The sequence below is a fragment of the Solanum stenotomum genome, chromosome 2 (genome assembly GCF_019186545.1).
Source record: "Solanum stenotomum isolate F172 chromosome 2, ASM1918654v1, whole genome shotgun sequence".
NCBI lineage: Eukaryota > Viridiplantae > Streptophyta > Magnoliopsida > Solanales > Solanaceae > Solanum > Solanum stenotomum.
In genome coordinates this window covers 73,166,381-73,176,996 of record NC_064283.1, presented here as the reverse complement: position 1 = coordinate 73,176,996, position 10,616 = coordinate 73,166,381, and the positions used below count along the sequence as shown (strand labels likewise).

The 10,616-nt window shown below is 29.2% G+C and overlaps 1 protein-coding gene and 1 pseudogene across 1 annotated transcript; one reads left to right on the top strand and one right to left on the bottom strand.

Annotated features, from left to right (window-relative positions):
* Positions 1-2,396: 2,396 nt before the first annotated feature.
* Positions 2,397-4,455, bottom strand: LOC125854335 (uncharacterized). Its single transcript, XM_049533852.1, has 3 exons — positions 4,382-4,455; positions 4,187-4,236; positions 2,397-3,362 (listed from the first exon to the last, which is right to left on the bottom strand). The coding sequence occupies exon 3, from the start codon at positions 3,270-3,272 to the stop codon at positions 2,397-2,399; it is 876 nt and encodes a 291-aa protein (XP_049389809.1). The 5' UTR covers positions 3,273-3,362; positions 4,187-4,236; positions 4,382-4,455.
* Positions 4,456-7,632: 3,177 nt separating this feature from the next.
* On the top strand, positions 7,633-9,557 carry LOC125856291 (adenylate isopentenyltransferase 5, chloroplastic-like; annotated as a pseudogene).
* The last annotated feature ends 1,059 nt before the right edge of the window (positions 9,558-10,616 follow it).

Genomic DNA, 10,616 nt, shown 5'->3' with positions numbered 1-10,616 from the left:
TTATTTCTGTCAGCTAAAGCGAAAATTCAAACACAGTACCTCGGAAAATTGTTCGAACTTATCTTCTCAGCGATATCGAACAATGATAGCTAAAATTAGTTCTTTATAGGATTCGACTTTAGACTTTTAGATCAGGTTATATTTACAACAATCACTTATCCTTTTCATTATGATCAACTACACATAGACACTTTTTCTCCAATTAGCAACAAATTATATATATATATATATATATAAAAACTTGTTATATTTGGTAAATAAGAAAAACTTATAACATGTGAGTGGAAATACAAAATATTTTCTGTGTGTCATTTAAACTCCTAATATACTAGCTACCAAAATAAACTTTGACATATATATATATATGTAAGAGAAAGGAGTAAGATTTAAATCCATCATAAAACTCACAAGCATTAGTGCAAAAGAAAAGATTGCACTACCTCTCTATGTTCTCCCTTACAAGTTACAACCTTTTCTTGTCCCAACTTGAAAAAGGAAAGAAATAGTTGCACAATGAACTAAGTAATGTGAGGAAAACAAATATATCTAAACCTAAAAATATCAAAATATTAGATATTGTTTAATGCTTGAGTACTAGAGCACCTACTATGAAATTTATACATATACTTTAACTTCTATATTCTCATAATTCTACAGCATGCTAGCAGTTTTAATGAATGAGTCGGACGTTAGATGAAATTAAGCATTCACGTTCTCAGCAACATCTAGAGCACGGTTGAAAGAAGGGCATGAACCACACGAACCAAGAGATCGAGGCTGAATGAGGTATAATGGTGCTCAGGTTATCCTTTTTCCATATATACAGTACTTCCTCATCCTTCAAACTGCACAGATTGAAAAAGTTACGCTTATCAGATTTCTACAATGAACCGTTATTGAAAGAAATGTTGGAATGTGATCAATCACTACATGTCAATATCATGTCGTTAGATGAAGTTGAAATGTCACACAGTAAATGAAAGGGAGGTGTATACCTGGCAAGATGGGATCATGTAATAGTTCCCTCAAAGCAGAATGCGCGGTTATATAGTGCAGTACAGAGCTTTGCCAGATCAGGCACTTGCAATTGCTATGCCAGATTGGATATTAGCAGCAGCAGCGTAGAGAGGTTAAACATTTGCATTTGCAACTGGGCCATTTGCAGCAGCCAACAGGCATGTTTGGCCACTTACAAGTGCAACTTGAGCAGCTTGGACACTTAAAAGAGCAACTCGAGCAGCTTAACCACTTACAAGAGCAACTCGAGCATCTTAACCACTTACAAGAGCAACTCGAACAGCTTGGCCACTTACAAGAGCAACTTGAGCAGCTAAACCACTTACAGGAGCAGCTTGGCCACTTAAAAGAGCAACTCGAGCAGCTTAACCACTTACAAGAGCAACTCAAGCAGCTTGGCCACTTACAAGAGCAACTCGAACAGCTTAACCACTTAAAAGAGCAACTTGGCCACTTACAAGCGCAACTTGAGCAGCTTAACCACTTACAAGAGCAACCTGAGCACTTCAATGAGCAGCTTGACCAAATACTACAAGAACAGCATGACCACCAAGAAGACTTTTCTTTCCTACATAGACAGTTCGTATTCTATATCAGCTAAATCACAATATTAGGGAATTAGGAACTTCTATTTGCATGCCCATGTACTCAAATAGGACACACTAAAATATTAGTCCATGAGACATCAAAGAATACGTGAACAAAGAAACCTAAAATCGCCAATTTCTTTAGACCAAAACCTGTTGCATCAAAACCTGACTGGCCATGATATCTTCTTTTGATACAAACTACCTTATTAGTTGAGGTTTCTTATACAACAACAACAGCAAAAACCAGCATGCAAATAAATTAAATAGAGATTATTTGTAGTACAGAAAAGTAAGGATATTTTTCTTGTTAAGCAAAGAGATCCTCTAATTGGAAATTTTGTAATACCTTTCAAGCAAAGTTAATTGACCATATTAAATGATGCACTTTAAGTTTCTTCTCAAGCCAAGTTTGTCACCAATTTTTGTAATCACTAATCCTTAACTTGGATATGGTCTGATGCATTCTTACTGCTTGTCTGTATTCGTGTTCTGTCATCTGCTACCAAACACATATTAGCGATAGTCGTCTCTGTGTATTAGTGTACTATAAGTACCCACAAGCCTCATTTTTAACATTCTTCTTGAAGTGCATTGTTTGTGGCCTTCGTGTATATTTCAAGTTTCATTAATAGAGGTGCTATCTTTATATGTATATATACATTAAATAAAAAAACACTTAACTAACTAATGAGCAAAGCAGATTGTTTCTTTGTTTAACTCAGGAAAAACCCAAGGAACTAAATGCATGCGCGAAACATTTATTAGCCAAAACAAAAAGGAGAACGTTACTCACATTGGAGCGGCAGAATACGTGCCATTCCCATCAGAAGGGCGAACAACGCTGCCCCTAAAGTATACATTTCCATCGGGGTAGCCAATTGCAGTAGAACGGTTTATGTTCTCCCCTACTTTCATTTCCTCTCTAAAACAGACTATTTTCTTTGTTGCTTCATCTGAACTTCCTGTTGCTGATGGTTTGTTTACGACATCTACTTTCCTTTCTTTATCAAACATTTTTTTCTTATGTTCTCCTCCTTTTGTAATTGGCAAAGTCTGCCTAAACCTCGTTAGCTCAGACTTATTGTTTTTTTCATTTTTGTCTACTTCTGCACAGTTGTCTCGTTTTCTGGCCCGTTTCAAATCTCCATCAGTCATCACAATATCATCCCTTGCAGGACTACCATTTCCAGGAGTGTGTATACTGAACAATGATTCGGTAGAAGCAGCGCTCCATTCCTTAGAGGATGAATCCTTACTCCCAAAAACGGATGAGGGAATTCTATTGGGATCAAAACCTGCCTCCCGTTTCATTACCTGTATAGAAGGAGATTGTGATATCGTCGAGAATTCAGATTCATGAGTGACATCTGAAACCTGTGAGGTGGAACTTGTAGACGTTGTTTTCGAGGATTCTTTCAATTGATTACATGTAACACTTTGAGATAGAAGTTTTGCATCAGAATGAGATTTGGAAGATGCTACACCTGATGAGGCAGAGGTGAATATTGTTTTTGGATCCACTTGGATGTAATCATCTGAAGAACCGTCTGATGAGGATGTCGAGATGGAAGGGGAATATTCTGAAGTCTTAGAAGATCCTGTTTCACTTTCATCTGTCGTGGTATCTGCATCTCGTCTTCCTATACTCTCTTGGTCAGAATCCATAAGTAAAGTTGGCGGAACAAAGGCCTCAACTTTTTTTTTCGGTTACTGGTGCATCTGTTATCGGCTCCACTTACATATTTACATCCATTACTGAAACACAATTAAAACATCACCTTCAGAATACCATCTACTAAGACGCGCAAAGAGATTTCAGTTACAGCAATAGAACCGGGGACACACACAAAGATGCATTGTTGTTGAAAGGGTAATGTAACATTCATAACAAGCACCATTTCGCGCATAAATCCACTCGAGATGGAGAGGAGGACCACCATTTCTCAGGTTCAGCTACTATATATCTTAGCCTTTTAATGCAGAATGGTGAAGTTATTATTATAATCTAAGTTGCGAGGACTCTTAACTTACGATACCACACCAGACTTTTGAAGAATCTGACACACACATGTCGACTTTTTTGAAGAGTCTGAGCAACAACATAGATTATACTAATAGAATGCACATGGAGAATTAAAAAAATCGCATATGAAAAAGCAAAGATTGCATGTTTACTCCATCAAGAGGGATTGCATTTCATCCCCACACAAAATTTTAAATGGTGTTAATATGTTTTCAAATTTACAATATACCATAACCACCATTTTACATTTCATAATTTCTCCACAATCATGGATAGAACACAATTGACAACTTCAATTGCCTCGGATCTTCAGAACCCCGCCCCCTCGTCTGATTCTCCAAAAATGCATTACTTTTGAGGATTCAATACACGTCAAACAACATTTTTGAAGGATTCGAGCAACATAGACAACTATGCTTCCTATAGAAGTTCCCTTTATAAACTTTACCAAATTTTAACAAAAATTGAGTTTTAATAAAACACAGAAATCAATATAAGGAATTATAATCAACAACTAAATAATAACATGTGACACAAAAAAAAAGTTAAAAAATACCTCACATGAAACAGCTCCAGTAAACTCTGTTTCACAAAAAAATCAATTCCCTGAAGAAAAAAATAATAATTATCAACATGAATAAAACACAATATTTGAGGTAAATCACAAAAAAAATAAAATGAAAGCATTAAGCCAAAAATCATTAATGATCAAAAGCAAGAAAAGGGAAAAAAACCTTGAAATGGGAATTACCTAATTGAAATAAAATAAAACAGATTCATACAATTTGAATTTTTTATTTGTTTCTGAATATTCATACAATTTAAGGATTAGGGTTTTGGAGAAAAAAAATAATAGAGAAGAAATATAATTAGTTTCGATTTCTAATTTTCCTAAAAATAACTAACTTATTTATATTCTGTTGGCGCCAACAATATTCTAATAATATTGTTTTATCACGTGATATGCACGTGCATAATAACACATAAATAGTAAATTCATCTCTCTGGCTAATATTTGTTTTACTTTTCTTTATAATTCGTCTAAAAAAGAATAATTCTTTCCTTTTAATATATGTTTATTCTAATTTTTCACATGACATTTTTAAGATCGTGTTAAATTAAAATCAGACAACAAATTAAAATCGGGGAAGTATGATGATCAATATTTGTGTGATCATGATACAATGACCAAGATAAATTTTTTTATGAACTTTTTCCTTTTTTTTTTTTTTGATATATTGAAAAAAGATTTGAAAAATTCAAAACCGTTCATATGCTTCATATATTCAACAATTGTAGAAATTGTAATGCATTTGCATTTAAATAGAACTATCAGGTATTTAATAATTATATAAAATAATAATATAGTTAATTTATAAGTATTTTGTAATGTATTTGCAAATAAATATCAGGTAATTATTAATTACTAATATAGGATAATATTTTAGTTGATTTAGAAGTGTAAAATATACCTAGTTGAAATAAAGAAAGAATTACTAATAAAAAAAATTCATTGATTTCAGATTTTCTATAATTAGGTAAGTAATAATTAATAGTAACTATATAAGATGTAATATTTTAATTAATTTAAAAGTGAAAAATATTAGGACTTCTTACCTAATTAAAACGAGGAAAGACTCAATAATAGTAACGAATTTCATTTATTTCACATTTTCTATTACCGTCCATTTTTAGTTGTCATGTAACGATTGGGGCCGGCTCTATGCTTATTTGATTAGGCATAGGTCTTAGGCCCCCAATTTAGGGGGCCTCAATTTTCTACCAATAATAAATTATGTGTTAATTTTTTTTTATATAAAAGATTGATTATTTATGATAATATATATATTTTAAAAAATATTTTTTTTTTTATTCTCTTTAATCCCATTTAAAAAGAAGAAATCAAGAAAAATTGTTTTATTTTCTTACACTCACTACACTAATATTCACATTATTTTATTCTTTTAACTCCTTTTACACTCTCTTCTTTAATTTTTGATAAGTTAGAGTAATATTCTATCAAAAATATGAATCAATAGTCGAAAAGTGTTGAGTGAATTGTAAATTCTTTTTCTATTTCTTCATAGATTTTCAAGCATTACAACAAGCATAGTAAAATGTGGGGTATACAAAATTATCAACTTCTTGAATCAAATTCTATGTTAACAATTCATATAATAATTGCCCGAGTAAGAAATGTTTTTCAACGTTGAATTGATAAAATCTTATCTAAAGCTAATAATTGTAAAAGAAATCGAATAAATCATTTATAAAAAAAAATATTAAGTATACTTTGCATTTAAAAATGTAAGTTTTTTTTTTTTTAAAAATTAATGCATATGAAGTTTATTTAGATTTTAGGCTTCTAGTTGAAATTTTGCTTTAGGCCTCCGATTGCATTGAGCCGCCCCTGGTAACGCTTTTCGAAAGTCAATTTGACTAATTTTCAAAGTTAAATTAAATTACATTAATTTGATATTTTAAACAAAAAATTTAGATATTCAAAAACTATAAAAAAAATACTATAAATAACAAATTTTTACATATTAATATGATGAAAAAATACATCGTAAAATATTAGTTAAAATTCTTATTGTTTGACTCTAAAAAGGGAAACCATGACAATTAAAAGCAGGCATACGAATAGAGTAATTAATAATTATAATAAGGAAAATTTCAAAATATTAAGTCATTAAAATTATACAAGATAGTATTTATTTAATTTTTAAGTATAAAATAATAGAATTTCTCACTTAGTTGAAATAAGAGCACTTACAAATAAAAAACTTCATTGATTTTGGATTACCTATTAGGTAATTAATAATTGTATAAAGTAATATTTTAATTAATTTAGAAGTGTAAAATATTAGAACTTTTTACATAGTTAAAATAACGAAAGACTTAGTAATAAAAACTTTCATATATTTCGAATTTTTCTATTATTAGGTATTTAAAAATTATATGGGATAATAATTAATTGTTTTGGAAGATTAAAATATCAGGTGTTGTTACCTAATTGAAATAAGAAAGAATTACTAATAAAACATTTCATTGATTTCAGATTTTCTATTATTAGGTAATTTATAAATAATATCTTAACTGATTTAGAAATGTAAAATATTTGGATTTCTGACCTGATTAAATAAGTAAAGACTCAATAATAACAAATTCTATTGATAACGGATTTTCTATTATTAGGTAATTAATAATTATACAAGACAATGTTTTGATTGATTTAGAATTTTAATATTAACACTTATTACTTAATATTTTCTTTTTCCTTTATAATAATACTAAATACTAGCCGTTACTTTAGGAGATCCTAATAATTAATTATTTTCTCCTTCATTTCTCATTCTTTCTATCAAATGTAATGTTTTTTTTTTATCTATAAAATATTGATACAAATTTTCTTATAATATCGTTAAAAACCTTGATTGTAGTTTATCATCGAAAATTGTTGTTTTCTTTGTAATTCAATACTCCATAAACGAGGTTAGAATCTCAACCCCTTGTATTTTTTTGACGTCTATTTATCTTGACGTGAATAATTATTTTGAAATTATGAATTTGTAAAAATATTAACGTACGAAAACATTTTTGAAGAATCATGCAAATTTTATGTAGGAATAACAATGAAGCGGTGTAGGGGCAGAGCATTGCCCTGCATTACACTTTTAACTCTGATCTACCTGCCCCACATTCATCCGTCCCACCCCGCTTATCTTAAAAGATATCTCAATTCTGAACTTGATTTGTCAATTAATAAGTTCACAATCACATTTTACTATAGAAATATGGAATGTACTTTCTTCCTGACCACTTTCAAGCGAAATATATTTTACATAGTAGATTCTATCTCAATCAAGGTTTCTACTTATTAAATTTATATTTTTAAGATTTAAATTTTGAATGTCTAATGGTGCGTATGTACAGTTTTTATAAGATTATCTACTATTTTAAACTAATCATTATTTTATTTTTATATTATAAATAGCAAAAATGAACACTTTCATCAACAATAACAAGCCAAGCAAGAAGAAAGTGGTGTTTGTAATGGGAGCAACAGGAACAGGAAAATCTCGTCTTTCTATTGACCTTGCCATTCATTTTCAAGGAGAAATTATCAACTCTGACAAAATGCAAGTATATAAGGGACTTGACATAATTACCAACAAGATCACGGACATTGAGAAACAAGGGGTACCACATCATTTGCTAGGTAAATATTTATTCACGCTCAATATTTATACCAAGTAACTACCCAGACAATTTAGGATGGTAGTTATATATTCAAGTGAAAAATGCATGTTATTATTTTAAAAAAATTTATGTTAAAATCGTGGTGTCTAAGCAACTTAATTGTGGTGATTACATATTTGGTGAGGATGAATATTATTTTTAAAAAAAAATTATTTCTTATTAAATGTGGTGTTTGAGGATTAACTTGCACGTACTTCAACTAATTTTGTAAGGTATTTATTATTTTTCATGGACTTAACTATCGGTGATTATTTTTATCAAAACTTGAATATATGAAAACAAATATTGAGTGTTTCATCTTTAGAAATTATCTCTTGTTTTGATCAATTAAAGATTTAAATGTGAAACGTCATAATTTTTTATTCATGTAATTGAATATGAATGTTATTTGACTATATTTATAACTATGAGCATGTAAATGTAAATATTATTTGAAGAGAATATTGATTGCTCATTAAGTTTTTTCATACTTGCACGGTAAAATTGAGCCAGATGCTGACTTCACGGCAGATGATTTTTGTATTCAAGCCATTATTTGTATAGAAAAGATTTTGAAGTCAGAAAATATTCCAATCATCGTTGGAGGGTCAAATTCATACGTTGAAAAACTTGTGGAAGACCCTGTATTCATGTTTCTAATTATGATTGTTGCTTCATCTGGATTGATGTTGCCGCCTTACCTGTTTTGAACTCTTTTGTTTGCCAAAGGGTTGACCAAATGGTCCATGCAGGTCAGTTTCTTTTCATTTTGTATAATATATGATTCATTAAGACTATAAACACTTACATAACATTTGCCATGTCTTTTTTAATATCTACACACTTATTATAATATGATAATATACAAGTCAATTTGTATGAGCCTCAATATCTTTATTGAATATTATTTTTGGAGAATAGACACATGACATTTGACTTGTCTTTTATCATACATGTACATGTTCATATATATATATATATATATATATATATAACTTTTAAATAATTTGATAAAGTAAAAAAAAATTACACAATCACTCTATCAAAACTCTTGAATTAGATTTTTTTAAAAAAGTAAAAATTTTATGTTATTTTTACCATCTAATCTTTCTTTTAATTTAAACAACAATAATGCACTATTATGTAAATCAATCCATCAAAACCTTAAGCCGATAAAAAATAATTATTTAATATTTTTATTAACATATTTGTTTTATATTTTTTCTATTTTCAAATCTATCTCCAAATCAATCGGATAACTTTAAAAATTTATATCGCATGCAGGACTAGTAGATGAGGTACGAAAAATATTTGTTTCAGATGCAGATTACACAAGAGGAATTGGACGGTCTATTGGTGTTTCTGAAATGGACAAGTATTTAAGAGAAGAAAATAAACTAGACAATAATGAAGTATCTAAAAGGAAGCTTCTTGAATCTGCAATTGAAGAAATAAAGCTTAATACATGCATATTAATATGTCACCAACTTGAGAAAATTCGGCGATTGAAAAACGAGAAAATGTGGCCATTGAATTATATTGATGCAACTAATGTTTTCCGAAAAATTGGAAAAGAAGGCGTTGATAATGCATGGAAGGAAATTGTATCGAAACCTAGCTTGAAAATAGTAGAAGAATTTCTCAAGTATGATGGTGACAAAATAAATCATGTTGAGGCTGCATAAACAAATATTATATTTAAGTGTTTCTATTAAAAGGAATTTTATTTCAATTATTTTCTTTAGATTAAGGTTGTGAAATAATAAAGTGAAGATCCATCTTTCTATTTATTATATTGATCTCTTATATTGTTACAATTTCCCGTTAGATTGTTAGTTAAAAAGCTTAAATATGTTATAACAATTAAAAATGATTAATCTTATCCATTCGTTTAAAAATAGGCTTATCTAGGCTAATTTTATTACAAAAAATAAAAATAGTTCATTCATGTCATTATTTTGTAACAAAAATACGTCTGATATTTTGCAAAAATCATTTATGCTACGTTGCCTCTTATTAGAGGTTCATGTCACCTAATTAAATGCTTCATTTCCCCTTTTCTATTATGTTTTTCTTTATCTCTTCTCAATTATTTTTTTACTTTAGTTATCTTGAGAAAATAATATATATATATATATATATATATATATATATATATATTAAGCAACAGAAATTTAACAATGTGATGGAAAATTCCCGTTCAACCAATGACATAACTACCCTCAATCAAAAAATGTTAATTAAAACTCTTTGGTTGAAAATTTTCATTACGTAGATAGGTAAAATAATTATTTTTTTTATACAAATGACAGTAATAATAAAGTTTGACGGTATGTACATATAATATAATTGTGCACTTCCATTATATTGAGCATTAATTTATAAAACTCTCCCCCAATAAATATATCAATTTCAATTATCAGGCGATTATCCGATCATATTCTTATTGTCATGGATATTAAGTAAGCTAAAAAAGAGGTAATTAACTTCTCTCCTGCTTTAATACGAAGCACTGGAATTTTATTCAATAGCTAACACAAATACATAATTTTAAAATTACAACCACAAAAGTATATATTTAGTAGCTTATTATATAACAGTGTCATAGACAACACAATATACTTTATGCCTATAATTTTTAAATGTTTTTTTGCTTAAGATAAAATAGGAACACTATAATATGTTTAAATTCGATTGAATAGCTAGCAAGAGTACAAGAAGTGTTAGTTACATACCATATTTGA

Bases quoted from the DNA above. Each gene is read 5' to 3' on its own strand.
- LOC125854335 (XM_049533852.1), bottom strand. From the start codon at position 3,272: ATGGATTCTGACCAAGAGAGTATAGGAAGACGAGATGCAGATACCACG.